Consider the following 19,768-nt stretch of genomic DNA (forward strand, 5'->3'; position numbering starts at 1 on the left):
AATTCCATTCAATTGTTTCCAATTTAATCCCTGCTACTCATTGTCCCTCTTCATGGATGGGTGATATACTCTTGCAAAGTGGCACTGTTGTCTGCTTGTCACCTCCCTATAATTGGCATGACAATTATGCATAATTCTTGCTTTCATTTATATAGCAAATGAACTTTGGGTTACTTTTGGCTTATGCAGCTTTTATGATTCTTGCCTGCCTCACTCTTCTGACTTATGCTTTGTACTGTTGATATCACTATGCTCATTTCTTTTACAAAACATTTAGAGCATCCTTAACGATGCTACTTATCCATTTAATTCCCACTTAATTTATCCTGACTCTAGGTATGTAATCTGCTACTGCTTCGTTCAAATAATCGTTTATTTTTTCTTGCACTATTGACATTCAATCTCTGAAGTTTATGCCATGGCAGTGCTTTAAGCAGTTGTCATAATCACCAGTTCAAATTCTGTGTTTATTCTTTAACTGAAAATTACACACATTCACCTGTGTCCTAGTGTAATTCTTCTAGGTTACAACCATGTTGTCACTTGCCAACTGGTAGCAGTTATCTTGAACAAATCCTCTGAAGTTAGTAAAAATTAGATATCAAAAAATTATCCGAAGTTATCAGGTCTAACACTTTCAAACCTGCTGGGACCTTTGCACTAGATAATTATTCTTCAGTAACTATAAATTCCATTTCTTTCTTTTGTCCATGTCTTTTCCTCCCAATCTGTTCTTATAGTTGGTCTCTTATAATTACTTGTGTGCTGCACTCATTTAGCTAAATTTTTGCTGATATATACCATTCATATCCTTTGTCTGCTGGCTTATAGTAGCAACCAAATGTATATTGTGTCCTATTGGCCCAGATAGTTTCAGATGCATTACTTCCATTGACTTAAATTATTATCAAATACTATATATTATTTAAAAATAATAATCCAACACTATTTTGGCTGTAGTTTATCAGCAATATTTACCATTTTTCTCTGCCCTCCCTAGAAATAAGATTCCCCATCAGTCTTCTGTCAGAAATAGCTCACAAATACCTTTCAGCCAAGAACTAGCATATCAAGTAATGCATCTCCCTCATTCTGAATGCTGCTGCCACCACCTTCATATACTTTGATAATTCTACTTTGATTTATTACCCAATTCTTCATTCTCACTCATTTGCTACTGGTACCTGCATATTCATTTTCTTAACTCTAGTTTCCATGTCTTTGTACTTCCAGTCTAGTTTTCATATCTACTATTTTATGACTGCAGAAAAAGTCCCTTTTAGCATTGACAACTTCATGTGAATTTCTCACCTGTTTCTTCAAATTTGCAATTGCAATATCTGTTCACTACATTACTATTTCATTTGCACCAACAAGGTGCAAGCTGCATTGATCATTGGTTTTACTTTGTTCACTCCTAGCCAATACAGTCCTTTGATGTTTTATTACTATTTGCACTCTATTCTCATTTTTAGTCCAGTCTTTACATATAAAGCAGTTCAGCATATCTTTCAGTATTATTGTTGCCAGAAACTGATACATAAACTGTATCAGGTAACTTACAGAAGAAAGCTGGAAACTTCCTAATTGTTGCATTTTGTTTAGAAACAATCAGTGATAGTATTATAAAAATTACTCATAGCTTTACATTAATGTTTTATCTGCCTTATTGTTTGTGATTAAGTTAATGTGATTTGTCTTCTAGGATTGTGCTGATGCAGTAGATTTCATATTGGAGAAACTGGCAACTCCATCAGCATCTGTTCTATTCATTATTATGATCTTGGAGGTAGGTTTCAATTAGAAACTTTCATACTAAATTGCTATAGAAACATTTCTAGCAAAAATCTATGCTTAACAAGAATATTATTACCCCAAGACCTCATGGAGTCACTCATCTGGGAGGTCATTTTATCACACACAGCTCATCATACTGTGCCTTGAACACATGCAAATTCCTTGCAGACACCACACTCAGGTAAGGCATTCCAATCATTCACAACTGCACAAAAAAAAACCTGCCCTCATTCCCCTACTCGCATCCTCTTTATACAGTTTCCAGGGATGACCTCTGGTTCTCCCCCGATCTCCCACTACTTTCTGTAGAACTTCTTCAGCATTGATCCTATAACATCCCTTACCAACTTGTAGGTCTCTATCATATCTCCCCTCTTCCTCCTGTCCACCAGACTGCAAATTACATCTTCTCAATCTTTCCTCATATTTGACATTCCAGAGATCAGAAACTACCTTAGTCAATTGCTTGTGGACCCTTTCCTTCATCCTTCTGAAAACCAGATGACCAAATCTGGGCACAATAGTCCATGTGCAGCCTAATCAAAGCCTTATACAATGGAACAAGAACCTTTCTACTTCTACACGTTAGTGTCCTCCACATCATTCCCAGAAGCATTTGTGTTGTCTTTGCAATTTTGGCTATGTGTCTTCTAAATTTCAGATCCTTATCCACTATAACCTCAAGATCTCTTATTTCTTCCACCTCCAACAATAACAATATATCCTCACCAAGCATAAATTCTGCATCCCATCTTTGTTTTCCAAATTTTAAAACCTTACATTTTGCAACATTGAACTCGCATCTCCATTTCTGTGCCTAATCACTCAATTTATTCAAGTCTTCTTGTAAGGCAACATTTTCACTACTCTTCACGGTTCGTCCCAACTTTGCATCATCTGCAAACAACTGAATATATCCATCCAAATCTTCACCTATATCGTTAATATACAAGTTAAACAGTAATGGCTCCAAAACAGGCCCCTGAGTCACTCCACTAGTGACAGGGAATAGTATATTAAATAAGGGGATTAAGGTAGGTATAAAATCGATGACTAAAGAAGTGAAGTGTGCAATTGGGAAGAAAAAGCATTGTGGAGGCAGCACAAAGATGAGTGGAGATAATCAGTTATGAGGAGTACAAAGAGCAAGGAAGGTGACACTCCCTTAGTAAATGTAAATGTGCAGTATGAACAGCAGTTAGCAAATGAATCTAAATTCTAGGGAGTTTTTTCAATATGTGGCAGTAGAAGGAAGAATGATTATGGGAGGATGATATACTGAGGATATAGCAGATGTTTAATAAGCAGTTAAAGTATTCATCATTATGATTATAACAATGCAGAACTTGAGCAGTAGGAATGGGGAGGATCTCTGATAAATGAGGAATTGAGTAAACTTTATCAACAAGGTCATGGGACTTCATGGTATATCACCATGTCTTGAAGTTACAGGGAGTTAACATCAAAAATTTTCAACATGAGTCTTAGATCTGCACTAACCTACGACTCATGTTGAAGATGAGTCTTAGATCTATGCTAATCTAAGACTCATTTTCAATATGAGTCTTAGATTAGCATAGATCACAAAGGAATGGAAAGATAGCAAAATTTTTATGCTTCATAAAGGAAATAAGACTAAAACTTTGAATTATAGGCCAATCTGCTTGTCTGGAGTTGTGATCAATGTGTTGGACAAGGATTCAGAACTGGGTGGATAGCAGTAGAATGATATTTAATGGATAGCATGGGTTTGCTTAAAGAAAAATCATGTTTTAGCAATCTGCTTTATTATTATAACAAGGTGATAAATACATTGGATAAGAGGATGCATATAGAGCAATATATTTATCTTTTGCAAAGGCTTTTAATAGATTATCACATACTAGTAGTTAAATCGAAACAGATGGGGTTTGATAGTAGCTTAGTGTATGTTGGATTGGAGAATGGGTGTGTGATAGGTATCAGCAGGTTGTGCATAAAAGAGTCATATCCTGGAAGTGGAAAATCACTAGTGGTATGCTCCAGGGGCATACCACTAGTGATTTTTTGGACACTAGTTTTGGGGCAATTTTTTAATTTGTATATAAATGACATTGAACCAGCTTAAATGGTGATATGTAGTTGATGCAAAGTTAGTTATGAGAAGTAGAGCAGAGCTTGTAGCTTTGCAGGAGGACCTAAATAGACTGTCTAAATGAGGCAAGTGTTTAGGGATGTTAGTTTAATGTTACAAAGGGCAAGGTTTTAAAATTGGGGAAGGAAAGATGGGATGCAGAGTATAGAACTGGTGGGATATTGTGAAGGAAATGAAGGATTTGGGAGTTATGGTGGAGAGACTTAATTTCATGGACAATTTTGCTAAAACTGAGGATGACAGTGGATTATGGGAATGATGCAGAGAACACTAACATTGTGTGACATCTTCAGGAAGTCCAAAGACTAGGGAGAGAGCCAACACCACTGAACGATTGATCCCCTGCCAACTACTAACAGTGCTCAAACTTACTGAAATTTTTGCATGATCTGCAACAGTAATCCATCTGAAATGACCAGAGTCTTGTACAATGGAATCAAAACAGATTGGTCGATTGGTAGAGCCTCTGTTACTGATGGCTCAACCTGTTTTGATTCCATTGTACAAGACTGGTCAGGTCACATGGAATGGATTATTGTTGCAGATTTAATCACCAGATTTTCAAAAGGAAATGTTAGACAGTGTCCAGAGATGATTAAGTTTGTATCTGGTCTTTGGAATGTGGAATAAAAGACAGAGGGAATGCAAATTATAGCCTAGTGGATAGAAGGAAGAGAGTTGTGATGATAGATGTATAAGTTGGTAAGGAGTAATTACCAGATTAGTATGGATGAGATTTTTCATAGAATATCTAAACAGGGAGAAAGACCATCTGTGGAAGCTGTATAAGGTGAGTAGATTTTTTTGCATGGAGAGTGGTAAGTAATTGGAATGCATTTTCTGAGTGTGGCAAGTGCAGGGCTGGTGAATGCATTTAAGTCAAGCTGCAATGAGTTGTGCATGTGAATGCACAACCATCATTCCTCCAATATAGATCTTGCTCCTGTTAATACAAAAGCTGAAGCTGCCTAGCACCTCTTTACTATATAACTGCAAACACACCAAACTTGTTTCTGTTCATCCTCTTTTATTTCTGACCTCCTCTGGAGCAGCCTTTCTCAAGAAATATTTCCAACCTGCAGCTATTCAAAAAAACTTTGGTCTTTATCTGCACCATGGCACTGATATGCTTATAGGTTTCTTGACTGTCTGAGATTTAAAATCACTGACAAACATTCATGATCACCTAATTCAATCTTTGCTAGAGTAGAAATCTAGTTATGCATATGCTAACCACTTATACAATTAACAGGGATCTGATCTTTAACAGTATTCTAAAACTCCATTAACTTAACTCCCTTTAATCAGTTACTTACAAACCTTCAGTGCCAGCTCATAAGAACACTCCACAGCAGTTGCCATTTTGGTTGTTTTTAAATCTTCTACACAAACCTATCCCATCTCTTTCTTAATGGCCTATTGCAGCCAAATAATTAAACTTTATTAGAAATCTGATTCCTATTTATCTGATTTGTCAGTAAAATTGCATGTGTTCTGGTAGTTTGCCTCTTTTGCAAAATGTAAAACTGGTTGGGAGGAAAATCCTGCCACTTCTGACTTCCTTTCCTTCAAATGAAAAGCCTTGATAAAGGTTCTTGGCAACAAGTGTATTAATATGCAATGTGCTGCAAAGGCTCTTCCAAGAACCCCATGTAACCAAATATTTCAAGTTTCCCACAATAGATTACTTATTCATTTCTATATATAATTTGCTATCTCTACTAAAATATTGTGCCTAAAATAGTTGACATGTTTATTATTATTATTCAGGCCTCCAAGGAGTCAAAAGACTCATCGAGGGAGGTCCTTCCTAAGACAAAGTCTGTCAAGACTCATTGAGGGGAGGTCCCCCTGAGAAACGCAAAGTCTATCATACCACTCCTTAAACTCACTGACTGTTCTCTCTCCCACCACTCCATCAGGCAATGCATTCCACGGCTCAACCACCCTCCACACAAAGAAACCACTCCTTACCCTCTTGCTCAGTTTCCTTTCATAACTTCCAGGGATGGCATTTTGTCATCACTCCTTCCCACTGTTCAACCAAGCGAAAGAACTCCCCAGTGTCAACCCTGTAACCACCTCTCAACAGTTTAAGTCTCAATCATATCACCTCTCCTTCTATCCACCAAACTCTGCAGTCCACATTCTCTCAGCCGATCCTCATAACTATCCTTGTACAGTCCTGAAACCATCTTTGTCATCCGTCTTTGTATCCTTTCCACAGTTAATTTATCCCTTTCAAATCCTGGGGACCAAATCTGAGAACGATAGTCTAAGTGTGGTCTGATCAGAGACTTATACAACAGAATGATAACCCTCTTATCTCTGTAGGTCAGTGTCCTTCTCATAATAGCAGCAATCCTCTGTTACCTTCACCACCTTTGCAATATGTCCCCTAAACTTCAGGTTTCTATCAATCATCAACCCCAGATCTCTTGTCTCCCCTACTTCCTCCAGTATAACTCCTCCCATAGAGTATGCAGCATCCCATCAATGTTTCCCAAACCTCAAGACCTTACATTTTGATGCATTAAACCGAAACCCCCATTCATTTGCCCATCTATCTAGCTTATTTAAATCCTCTTGCAGGGCCATCACATCTGCACTATTACTAATAATCCTTCCCAGCTTCGCATCATCCACAAACAACTGAATATCCCCTTGCAATCCACTGGCTATGTCATTGATATAAAGGTTAAACAATATAGGTCCTAGTACTGGTCCCTGTGGGACCCCACTTGTAACCCTCTGCCTCTTGGAAACTGCTCCACCATACACAACTCTCTGATACTTATCAGACAGCCAATCCTGAATCCAGTTAACCAATCTGACATCCAGACCATGTGCTGCAACTTAAATATCAGCTTATGTGGCACCCTGTCAAATGCCTTCGCCAAGTCTAAGAAAATTGCAGTATATGCCTTTCCCTCATCTAATGTTCTTGTAACTTTATTATAAAAGGCTAGCATATTGCTAAAACAAGTGCGTCCTTTCACAAATCCATGTTGATTCTCACAGATAACATTACCCTCATCTGCCCAATGCTGTATACGGTCCCTCACTACTTTCTCCAAGATCTTAACTACTACTGATGACACTTAGATGTTTACTTAGACAACTCCATTTTCTCCATGGAGAACCTATGTTCAGTTTGCTTTTCATTGCTGACTTTTCATAATTTGTTATTACATCATGCCTCCAGGGAGTCCAAAGACTCAAGGGAGGGTACCTACTCTACAGCTGTCCACCATTCAATGCACCAACTACAACAAACTGCAACTACAATCATCTACACCAATGCAATCTACCACCCACCATCACCACTAGTATTTTTGGACATCCATGGCAGGATTTGAACCCACAGCCTTTCCACTAGAGAGCAGATATGTTAACCATTTAGTCAAGCAAGCAGTTTAGTCAAAATTTCAGGATTAGTATGCCTTAATATCATAATAGCATGTACCTTTTCATTTGATTTTGCCATCTTTCTGTACATAAGTTCTAATGGTAAATATTTTTGCTGACAAAGTTTTATATTATGATTTAATGGAATAAAGATAGCACAAGGGTGAATTAAAGTGTATACATGAATAGATAAACTTAGATGCTAGTGATTGTTACTTATGCTCTTCATGCCCTGCAGAGCATAGGGCATTGCTCTCTATTGGACTCTGTTCATTACATCCTTCTTGATCTCATTCCAGGATTTTTTAGCTGTTTCATCAGTGTTTTGATTTCTCTCTGGGTCATCTTGGAGCATACCCCCCTTCTGCTTTGCTATGGATTCCATTCTATGGCTGGCTTTGCTATATCCTTATCTGAGTTTCTGATTGTGTGGGCTATCCACTTCCATTTTGTTTTTGGTTTTGATTTCAGATTGAAATCTTGGCCTTGGAAACAGATTTGCTGATGCAGCAGTATAGACTAGCACTTGATTCTGCATGTGATGCTTTAGGAATTTGAAAGAAAACAGTGAAATGATGCAATGCAATCCATTCTCTGAGATTTGCAGTTTCTGTGAACCTGCACTACAGATAGTAGTGCATTGTTAGTAGAATTTGTAATCTCTTCCAGGTAGGGTTCTCCTATCAGGGTGGTGATTGCTTTCCATTTACTCTCCCAAATAAGGGAGCAGGAGCCAGTAAAAGATAAGCATTGTCTGATCATTGTCAAACTTTTAGTTGGCATATTTTTTCCAGCCAAAAGGCTAAGGTTGGAATCCTGCTGTGGGAATGGATGCTTGTCTGAAAATACTAGTGGTGGTTGTCGGCAGTAGATAGCATTGAATTTGAGTGGTGGAGATGGAGAGTTGTTTAGAGTAGGTGCTCTTCCTCTAAGTCTTTGAACTCCTTGGAGGTGTTATGTAATGTCTGCCTTAGAAGGCCAATCAAATATAGCTAGCTCTACCTTGTTGATGCCCTTAACTCTTACTATACAGATAAGAGTTGGATATTGTTAAAGGAAGATGAGAAAAGATTATTGGCCTTTGAAATGAAGTGCTACAGAAAACAAAGATGCCACCATATATGGCATGCAAATGAGGTTAGAAGGAAAATCCAGTGCATTGCTAGATCACAAAATATCACTGAAATATATCAAACAGCTCCAATGGCTGGGCCACATAGATAGATCAGCTACTTTACCTAAATTAGCATTATCAGGCTTGACATCTAGTAAGACATTGGAGATGACCTAAAATCACCTGGATAGATATTAGAAAGTGGACTAATTCTTTGTTTTCCCACTCTGTTAAGGAAATCCCCAGATAAACATCTGGAGAGAGTATGCTAGGAATGTCAACTTTAGTGTCCAAATAATCTACATAAACTATGGGGTGAACAATTTACTGTACCATTAAGAAGATATGTAACCATTAGGAAGATATGTAATTGATCTCTAGGAATAGTTTTTATCTGGGTATTTAGGAGGAATGAGTAATGCCTAAGCTACATGGCCAAATGGAGAATACATCTTGGTCAGGTTTGAGAAAGGTATCAAGTATTGGCAAGGAAAGGAGTCCAGTGCTATATGTCGTTTGATATATGGTGTTCAAATTGACTAGTGTAGAAATAACCAAATGTAAGAAGCTGGCTGCCCTCATCAGCTTTTCTTAAGACAAATACCCTTTCTTCCTTTTATATAGCTTGTTCCTTGTTCTTGAAACTAAAATTATGGACAAATAACATCTGCCAATATCCATCTTGAAAAAATATTTACCACCACAATTGTCAGTTGGGTGTCTGCTGATCTTTAGCAGTTTGCACAGAATCAATGGAAAGTATCACTAGATCTCCATGGAGTTGACTCATCATGGAAGGCATATGTAACACAGTTTGTGAGCTATGTTTACTCATTCGACATGTTTGTATTAACTACTTGAGCAATGCATTCTACTTGCTAACCACTCCATGCAAAGAACTTGCTCCTTATTCTCTTCTTCATGCATTGCATCCCCTTAGTTTCTAGATAAACCTTGTTCTACCCTCTCTATGAAAATTTTCCATGCATAATCCAGTATGCTTCATTGCAGTAAATAAACATGACTTATAATAGGGTCATTTGAAAAGTCAAACCAAAGTGCAGTGGTTATAAAACTGAGATTTGGGATCTAATTCTTAACTAATGTTGCTTATCAGTACCTAAAGTCCCAAAAGAAAGTCCTGAAATCATTTCTAGGACTTCAGGTTTTTAGTCTCTTCCACTTATTTTTATGGTTTGTTACTACAACTCATTTCAGATATGACAAAATATTAACACTATTAAACTTAATCATTTCTTGTCCTATCTTCATTCTATTAAACCACAATGGACTTCAATGAGTGTATGGCATAAATGGGACATTTTACATGTCCCATTTATGCCATACACTGTTTTTGAGCATCTTATATCCTTAATAAAGTCAGCAGACTGATCATGGGAGGTTCATTCAACTGACATTTATCATAAGGAATGTTAAAATCCTTAACATTCCTGTATTAACAACATACATATCCAAAGATAAATGGTATCTTTGATGGACAGCATGGATTTGCTAAAGGGAGGTCATGTTTTAGTAATCTATTTACTAGTTACAATAAAGTGACTGCTTCCCTGAAAAGAGAAGGATACACAGTAATATACTTGGATTTTGCAAACTCTTTTGATAGAGTACCTCATGATAAATTGATAGCTCAAACTAGAGCAGATGGGGTTGGATATTAGATTAGTGCATTGGATTGGAGACTGGCCATCTGATAGGTATCAACAAGTTGTGTATCAGGAGCAATATCCAGGAAAAGGAAAGTCACTAGTGGAGTGCCTCAGGGGGTCTGTTTTGGGGCCATTACTGTTTAACTTCTATATTAATGATATAGATGAAGAATATCTGTAATGGAGATATTCAGTTGTTTGCAGATGATGCAAAGTTGGGACGAACCATGAAGAGTAGTGAAGATCTTGTGGCGGCCTTACAAGAAGACTTGAATAAATAGTGGTTGGGCATGGAAATGGGCATGTGAGTTCAATGTTGCAAAATTATAAGATTTTAAAATTTGGAAAACAAAGATGGGATGCAGAATTTTTCCTTGGTGAAGATATATTGTTGGAGGTGGAAGAAATTAGGGATCTGGGGGTGATAGTGGATAAGGATCTGAAATGTAGAAGATGCAGCCAAAATTTTGAAGACAAAGGTTTCTGGGAATGATGCAGAGGATACTAATGTGTAGAGGTTCTTGTTTCATTGTATAAGGCTTTGATTAGGCCACACATGGACTATTGTGCCCAGATTTGGTCACCTAGTTTCCAGAAGGATGAAGAGATGTTGGAGATGGTCCAAAGGCAACTGTCTAAGGTAGTTTTTCCTCATACTCCACATTCCAGAGGTCAGATTGAGAAGATGTAATTTGCAGTCTGGTGGACAGGACGAAGAGGGAGATATGATAGACCTAAAACTTGGTAAGTCGTAGGATCAATGCTGGAGAAGTTCTACAGAAAATAGTGGGAGATCCAGGGCAGAACCCAGAGGTCATCCCTGGAAACTGTATAAAGAGGGTGTGAGCAGGGGAGTGAGAGGCAGGTTTTTTGTGCAGAATTCTAAATGATTAGAATACCCTTGCCTGAGAGTGGTTTCTGCAAGGAGTTTGAATCTGTTTGAGGCACGGTATGATGAGCTGTGTGTGATAAAAGGACCTCCCAGATGAGTCTTTGACTCCATGAGGTCTTGGGGTAATAATAATTCTCTATGTAAAAATCTACTCTTCACCCCTTTTCACCACAACTTTCAGGGATGGTCTCTAGATCATCCTTTTTTATAATCCTCCTAGATTAATCCAATGAAATCAACACAACTTAAATGTCTTGGTCATATCACATCTTTTCCTCCTTTACCAAACTTGGCAATTACTTTTACCTTTTTCCATAGCCATCATTCCAGAGCCTTGATACTGTCACTTGTCTCTGGACCATCTGCAATGTCTCCATATCACAAAAGACCAAATCTGAGCACAAGACACCAAATGCAGTCTGACTGGTGCTTATACAGTGGCACAGCTACCTGTTTATTTCTATGTTAATGTACTAATCACAGCAACAATTGCTGTGATTTGTACATTAATGCAGTATTTGTAACACTTGCAATATGCCACCTGAACTTCACTTTGCTGTTAACCATCACTCCCAGATCATGAATCTGCATTTCATGCAGCATAGTGCTATCACTATAGTGCATAGCCTTGTATTTCTGCACTCCAAAATTGCACCTTGAACTTATTAAAACTACATTTACTCATTTGTTCAAGCCAAAAGTATATTCAAATCTTTGAAGGGAATTAACATCAGTAATGCTCCTTATAATACTTCCCAACTTTGTATCAGCAAAAACACTAGATCCTTAGTCAATCTACATAAAATATCATTAACAAGCAAGTTAAAAGGCTGAAGAATATAATAGTTTTGGTGGAGCAGCAACTCAAACTGTTATACATTTGGATACCAAACTTTAATGAGTTTGGTATTTGATATACTTAAATAGCAGTCAACTAATCTTGCAAAGATTAGAAACAAGATACAGAAAAAGGTTACTTGCCTGAGGATGAAAAAAATTGACATACTGTTTAACCCTAGAATCTACATATCAGTAACTTCCAACAGTGGTTGGAAGTTACTGATAGCTCATCTTACCTGATCAAAAATTAGCAGCAGTCCTAGATTTTGGCAGTTTTTCTAATTTTCCATAGGGAAAAATGACTAATTTAGATTTCAGTAGATTCGTTAAGTGTTGAGGTCTGTTATATGTATCCTTTTGATTACATAAATGATTTGTGGATATTTGGTGAGGATGGAAGGAGGGTGTGTGCAAAGTGTGACCTGAATGAGGAAATAATTAATGCAAATATGAAATTGATGACAAACTGTTAGTTGCGAGATTGTCGTGGAGAAAATAAGTGCGCCTTTGAAAAAGGATGGTGAGAAAGAGGCGAAATGTTAAAAAAAAAAAAAAAAAATCGGTAAAAAAGAGAGCGATTTGAAAACTAATGGATGTTAAAAGGGATGAAAGTGAGGTGAAAGTGGCAGAAGGAAATGAATTGAGAGAATGAATGAGACTAGAAATGGCATGACGGAGAAATCGAAAGTGAAAAAAATCAAAAGAATGGATGATAGCAAAAATTAGACACATGTTGGACTGAAAGTACAGAAACAAAGGATGAATAAGTGGGAAAGTGAGGAGGGGGTCAAGAGTTAGAAAGATTGAATGATAAAGAGAATGTGTCGCAAGATTTGGAAGGCGAATTGGATTGAATGAGGCAAGAAATGAAATGGATTAGGAATGAAATTAAGAAAATTCAGGTAAAAACTATTAAAATAAATGATGGCATGAAAGAGTAACGAAAGATGAGAGTGGCATTGTATGGCGACCCCATTAAAAGTGTGCTGGAGGATAGAATGCACAAGGTATGTTTTCCAGGTGCTAAAATGAGTAGAGTGATTGAGGCATTGGATATGAGTCAGGAGTGAGCAAAAGAGTTAATACTATTAATAGGTACGAATGATTTGAGAGAGGACAAAGTGTCAGAATGGATATCAGGAGGATGCTTAGGATAAAAGAATAGTGTGACAGGAAGAGAAGTTAGTTGTTGCCTAGGTATGACTGTGGTTAAATGAGGCAGAGAGCAAGGATTATGAATGATATGATGGCTGAAATGTGTGAGGAGACATTGACTACAGTTTGTTAATGTGTGGAATGAATTTGAGGGACGAAGTGAGCTGTATGGGAGCGATGGACTTCATTTGAGTAGATATGATGCGAGTCGCTTGGAGAGACTGCTGCTGGAAGGTAGAGAACTGAATAGAGAGAATTAATCTGATTGAGAGGGGGCTGATGTGGAAGAGCCAGAGTAAGACGGGAGAGATTGAAGAGGTGTATATGAATGGGGAGTGAGTGTATGAGTATAGAGAATGGGTTTGCAAGAGGAGCAGGGAAACAGGCTTGGAGTGGACAAGGGTGCACAGGATGCTCCTATAGGAGGTGAGAATGTGTAGGCAGGAAAGGAATAGGATGACCAGAGATCAAGAGGAAACAGTTAGAATTGAAAAGGGTTTTAAAATGAAGCAGAAAGGGAAATGGCCTCAGTCGAGCATGGAGAGATCACACCGAGTGAGTGGTATCAGTGGAACTAGCTGTAGATCCAGAAATGAGCTGTTGCGTTTGTATAGGAATGCTAGAAGTATAAGAAACAAGGCAGACAAAATGGTTGCACTAATTGCGTCTGTTCACCCAAAGATTGTCGGAATAAGTGAGACATGGTTGTAAGAGGATGACATCCTGACAGGAATAGAGATGGAAGGGTATGATGTGTTTCGTGAGGACAGAAGGGGTAAAAAGGGAGGGGGAGTGCTATTGATGATAGAGAAAGTTATGTCCATATAAAGTAGATGCAAGAGGGAAATAGTGCCAGTGGTTTTGAGGCAGTATGGTGTGAGATAGAGGTGAATGGAATCAAATACATGGTGGGATGTTATAGACCAGGCAATGTGAATGGTGGTGATAATGAAATGTACAATCAAATTAGCCAAGTAAATAAAAGGGTGATTATTATGGGTGATTTTAATTATGGCAATATAGACTGGAATGATGAGATAGCAACTTCGAAGTAAAGAAAATGAGTTTCTTGTTTTTGAGGGATAACTACATCAGACAGTATGTAACAGAGCACACGAGGATTGAGTGTCTTCGATTTGGTCATCTCATCAGAAGATGTAATTATAAATGAGGTGTCAAATCATCCACCAATTGCTGAGAGTGACCATGAGGTGATTACCTAGGTGGTTGCCAGCAGTGCAAGGACCTCTGTGAGAAAAGGGTATATGTGGAACTACAAGGGGGCAATTATGAACAGCTCAGGAGACAGCTTGCAGGTGTAGCATGGAATGAGGAGTTAGCTGGAAAAGAGATCAATGCAGCTTGGGGATTTTCAATAACTATCAAGTAGATGCAATGTCTGAATGTATTCCAAGGGTGAGAAGGTTAAATAAGGTGGGTGTTAGATGGATGAATAAAGAGATTAAGCATGCGATACATAGAAAAAGGGCATTGTGGAGGCAGCATAAGAGAAGTGGAAATAACCAATTCCACGAGGTCTACAAAGACCAAGCAAGGAGGGCAACTTGGTTAGTGAGGGTAGCTAAAGAGGTATGAACAGCAGTTGGCTAATGAAGCCAAAAAGAATCCTGAAGAGTTCTTTCAATATCTAGCCAGCAAAAGAAAGAATAAATATGGAAGGATGACATTGATTGGAGAAAATGGTATAAAGACAGCTGATGCAGAATGTATGGTGGAGATACTCAATGAGCACATAAAGCTCTTTCAATCTTGTGAATGACTTCATGTGAGCAAGAGGTGTATGGGGAGTTGAGTAAATTAGATGTTAATAAGGCTGTGGGACTTGATAATATATCACCATGTATTCTGAAAGAATGTACCAGGGAGTTGACACCTGATTTGATATATTTTTTTAATAAGAGTCTTGCACTTGGTCTAGTTCCTAAGGAGGGTTTGATCACCTCCTTCATAAAGGTGATCAAACTCGAGCATCAAACTATAGGCCTATCTGTGTGTCAGGTGTTGTGGTTAAGTTGTTGGAGAAGCTTGTGAGAACTAGGATCCAGAGTTGGGTTGATAACAATGGTATCATCTTTGATGGACAGCATGAATTTGCTAAAGGGTGGTCATGTTTTAGTGATCTACTTATTACAATAAAGTGACTCTTTTCTTGAACAGAGGAAAAGAATACATAGCTAATATACTTGGATTTAGCACTCTTTTGATAGAGTACCTCATGATAGGTTGGCAGTCAAACTAGAGCAGATGAGGTTGGATATTAGATTGGTGCATTGGATTGGAAACTGGGCATCTGATAGGTGTCAAGTTATGTATGGGGAATGATATCCAGGAAAAGGAAAGTCACTAGTGGAGTGCCTCAGGGTCTGTTTTATGTCCATTACTGTTTAACTTGTATATTAATGATATAGGTGAAGATTTGGATGGAGATATTCAGTTGTTTACAGATGCAAAGTTGGGACAAACCATGAAGTGTTGTGGCCTTACAGGAAGACTTGAATAAATTGAGTGATTGGGCAAGCAAATGGGGATGTGAGCTCAATGTTGCAAAATGTAAGGTTTTAAAATTTGGAAAACAAAGATGGGATGCAGAATTTATGCTTGGTGAGAATATATTGTTGGAGGTAGAGGAAATAAGAGATCTAGGGGTGATAGTGGATAAGGATCTAAAATTTAGGGGATGCATTGCTGAAATTGTGAAAACAACACAAAGGCTTCAGGGATTGATGCAGAGGACACTGACGTGTAGAAGTAGGGAGATTCTTCCTTTGTATAAGGCTTTGATTAGGCCACAGATGGACTATTGTGCCCAGATTTGGTCACTGGGTTTTCAAAGTATGTAGAGATGTTGGAAAGGGTCCAAAGGAGACTAATAAGGTAGTTTCTGACCTCTGGAATGTTGAGTATGAGGAAAGATCGAGATGATGTAATTTGCAGAGTTTAGTGGACAGGAGGAAGAGGGGAGATATGATTGACCTAAAAGTTGTTAAGTGGTGGTTATATGATCAATGCTGGAGAAGTTTTACAGAGAATAGTGGGAGATCATGGGAGAACCAGAGGTCACCCCTGGAAACTGTATAAAGAGGGTGCGAGTAGGGGAGTGAGGCGGGTTTTTTCGTGCAGAGTTGTGAATGATTGGAATCTAGTGTCTTCAGAGTTTGAATGTGTTTAAAACATGGTATGATGAGCTGTGTGTGATGATAAAAAGACCTCCCAGAGGAGTGACTCCATGATCTTGGGGTGGTAATAGTAGTAATGACTAGTTTCTTGGCTACCAACTACTGTCCTCTTTACAAATGTCTCAACCAATTGTAATTCTTATTACAGAACTTTCTGCCTCACATGGTCTTGTTCATGTACCATTCTGATTGATTCCATATAGAACTTATGAAAGTGAGATAGTGGTTAGCCCACATCCATTTTTTGAAGTTACTTTGCCAAACAGTGTTAAACTGTAATGTGTTTTTCTAAAACCAAAATTATGGCTTTCATACATTTACTCATTTATCCTTATAGCAACCATGAGCCCTCAACTCCTGCCATTTCCTGAACTGCATGCAGTTCAGGAAATAAACTCCTTACTGTTTCTGGACATCTCACCAGGCTGTTAAGTCACATATTCCAGCTAGTACTCTTGCCACTAATTCAAGATAAACAGTTATAATAATTCTTCATTAAGAATGATCTCAAAATAAAATTACACATAAAATCAACTTTCTTGAAAACAGGAAATTCTCAATGAAAATACACACAAAACAGCTACTTACAGTATTTCAAGTTTAAAAGAAATAACTTACAAAAATTTACAAAATCGTAGTGTGTAGTGTTCGTGCAAGCTCCTGATAAGATAAGTATTTTCAGTTATCGTTGATAAAATTAGTTAATATTGCGTAGTTTTGTTTGCCTTGCGTATTTTAGTCAGTCTGTTTGTGTGCTTTTGGTGTGTATAACTTATTTGATAAAACACGTTGCAATAATTATGGCACCTGTACGAAGGAAAATGGCAGCCAGTAATGGTTTGCCATCGTTATCAAAGAACAGTAGTATAAAAGAAAAGGTGTACTAGCTGTGAAATGTATGCTTTGCAGAGTACGGTTGGAGTGTGGATAGATGATAATAAAGGAGTGAATGTGTGTAGAAAATGTAGGGAGAATGAGGAATTGAAGTGTATTTCGGATTGTGAGTGTGATATTTTTGTTAAACTTCAGAATGAAGAAAATAGCGATATGACAAGAAACGACAAGATTGTACACGAGAATTATGAGTGTGAATGTTGAAAGTGTGAATGATTAGTATTAATGGTTTCTCAGAGAATAAAAAAGATGAGATAGATGCATTGAGTGAGATCGCGTTGTTGAATGGTGCAATAGAGGGCAAAACTGCAGCTAGAGTGCATGAACAAAAGTCGACTGAACAAACCAACCAATAATAAAAGGTATGACAGGAAAAATAGGTGTATGAATGTGAACATGAACAAAATGAAGGATAGAGTGCTGTATGGAGACTCGTTAGTACGAGGTGTGTTAGTAGAGGATTTGACAAAATCATACCAACCTGGTGCAACCATAAAGGATGTAACTGAGTCTATTAGAGAGCAAAAGGAAAGGGTGAGAGAAATGATTGTTGTGGCAGGTACGAATGATTTGAAAGGAGATAAAATGGAAATGATAGAAGACCTGAATGAATTGTTTGAGGTAGCAAAAGAAAAGAGAGAGAGTTAGAATGATTAGTCTTTTGCCACGGTATGACAGTGAAATGTTTAAAAGGAGGGCCATAATTGCGAATGACTTTATGCGTGGGTTATGTATGACAAGTGGTGTGGAATTTGTGGACGTGTGGAGTGAGTTTGATGGGCGAAAGGATCTATATAAGATGGATGGCTTGCATTTGAATGGTTATGGTGTAAGAAGACTTGAGAAAGTGTTGCTGAATGTAGTGGATGTGCAAATTCAGGGAAACTAGATTTGTTAAGGGGGAGTAGATATACAGTCCTTAGGGAGGCAGTTGAATGTAAGAATGAATATAATATGCTAGAGCAAATAAGGACAACAAACCAGAGTGGGATAGTTAATATAAGGCATCAAGGTAAGGTTGGGGCCAATGGGGTCTTAAATTCATGTACACTAATACTAGGAGTATTAGAAACAAGAAGGAAGAGTTTTTGGCCATGGTTGGCACTACCAGACCACAGGTTATTGGTATTAGTGAAACATGGCTGACTGTAGATGATATAGCTAGTGGGATTGAATGTGATGGGTATAGTGTGTTCAGGAATGACAGAGAATAAAATGGGGGGAGGAGTATTGTTGATGATAGTTGATGAGCTACAGCCAAGGAGAATGAAAGTTGAATTGCAGGATAGAGAAAAGAGCACATTTGAGGCCATTTGGTGTGAGATTGTGGCTAGCAGAACTAAATATACAATTTTGTGCTGCTATAGACCAGGTGAGGAAAAGATGGTGGTGACAATATGCACAAGCAAATAGAAGAAATGAGTGGAAGGAGGGTGATTATTATGGGAGATTTCAACTATGGTCGCATTGATTGGAGTGAGGAGAGGACACACGGGAGGAAGGAATTGGATTTTATGCGGTTATTAAGGGATAACTATCTGCGACAGCATGTAATGGAAAATACTAGGGGTCAGAGAGTGCTTCACCTAGTAATTACATCTGAGGATTTGGCTGTAACAAATATGACCACATTCTCACCAATCGGTGAGAGTGATCATAGGGTCTCGACTTGGGAGGTGGCTAAAGGTGTAGAATTTTCAATTAAGACAGGGTACATGTGGAATTATTGGGCTGGAAAGTATGACAAGCTTAGGAGTTTGATTGGCTCAGTGCCATGGCATGTACAACTGCAAGGACTAGAAGTTGATAGTGCATGGGAGGTAGTTAAGAAGTGCTTGCATGAAGCAATGGCTGACTGTATACCTACAGTCTAAATAATAAATCAAGTAGGGGTTAAATGGATGAATAACACCATTAAGCTTGAGCTGCAAAAAAAGAAACAACTATGGAGGGAATTTAAGGAGAAAGGTGACTGGCAGGCATATGAATGGTATAAAGCGCAGGCCAGAAGGGTGACGAGTGTGGTAAGAAAAGCAAAAAAGATTACGAAAGAACATTGGCCATGCAGGCTAAAGAGAATCCTAAACAGTTTTTTAGATATGTAGCAAGTAAAAGGAAAAATGTACATGGCAGAATGATTTTAAAGAATGTCGATGGTAGGGAGGTAACTGAATCAGTTGAGATAGCTGAGTTACTGAGTGAGCACTTTGCAAGAATATATCATCCAGGTGGTGACATTGCAGAAACGAATAAACCAGTAGATTATATGGGAATTGTGGAGAATGAAGTGGAGGTGAGTAGTCTATTGCATAACCTCAATGTCAATACATCTGTGGGATCAGATGGTATACCAGCTTGTGTAGTACGAGAAGCAGCTAAAGAATTGTCAGTAGGACCCTTGACCATTTTGTTTAATTTGAGTCTCGGGTCTGGGTTAGTCCCGAGCAGGTGGAAGGAGGGAAAAATAGTTCCTCTGCATAAAGGTGGTTCCAAGACTGCTGTTGTAAATTACTGACTGATTTAGCATATCAGCAATCATTGTCAAGGTCTTAGAGAAATTAGTCAAGAAAAGAATACAGGATTGGATAGATGAAAATGGGATATTGTATGGGGGACAACATGGTTTTGTGAAGGGTAGATCATGCCTCAGTAACTTGCTCACGTTTT

General features: G+C 38.1%; 1 protein-coding gene across 2 annotated transcripts in view; it reads left to right on the plus strand.

Annotated features, from left to right (window-relative positions):
* Positions 1-19,768, plus strand: part of LOC150092664 (uncharacterized) — a 154,578-nt gene that overhangs the window by 97,538 nt on the left and 37,272 nt on the right. For both annotated transcript variants that reach the window (XM_090414740.1, XM_090414741.1), the window contains one exon: positions 1,706-1,789. In XM_090414740.1, the coding sequence (XP_090270866.1) occupies positions 1,706-1,789 (84 nt within the window). The remainder of the gene's footprint in view (positions 1-1,705; positions 1,790-19,768) is intronic.

The sequence above is a fragment of the Typopeltis vanoorti genome, chromosome 25 (genome assembly GCF_054136105.1).
Source record: "Typopeltis vanoorti isolate ZY-2024b chromosome 25, IOZ_Tvanoo_1.0, whole genome shotgun sequence".
NCBI lineage: Eukaryota > Metazoa > Arthropoda > Arachnida > Uropygi > Thelyphonidae > Typopeltis > Typopeltis vanoorti.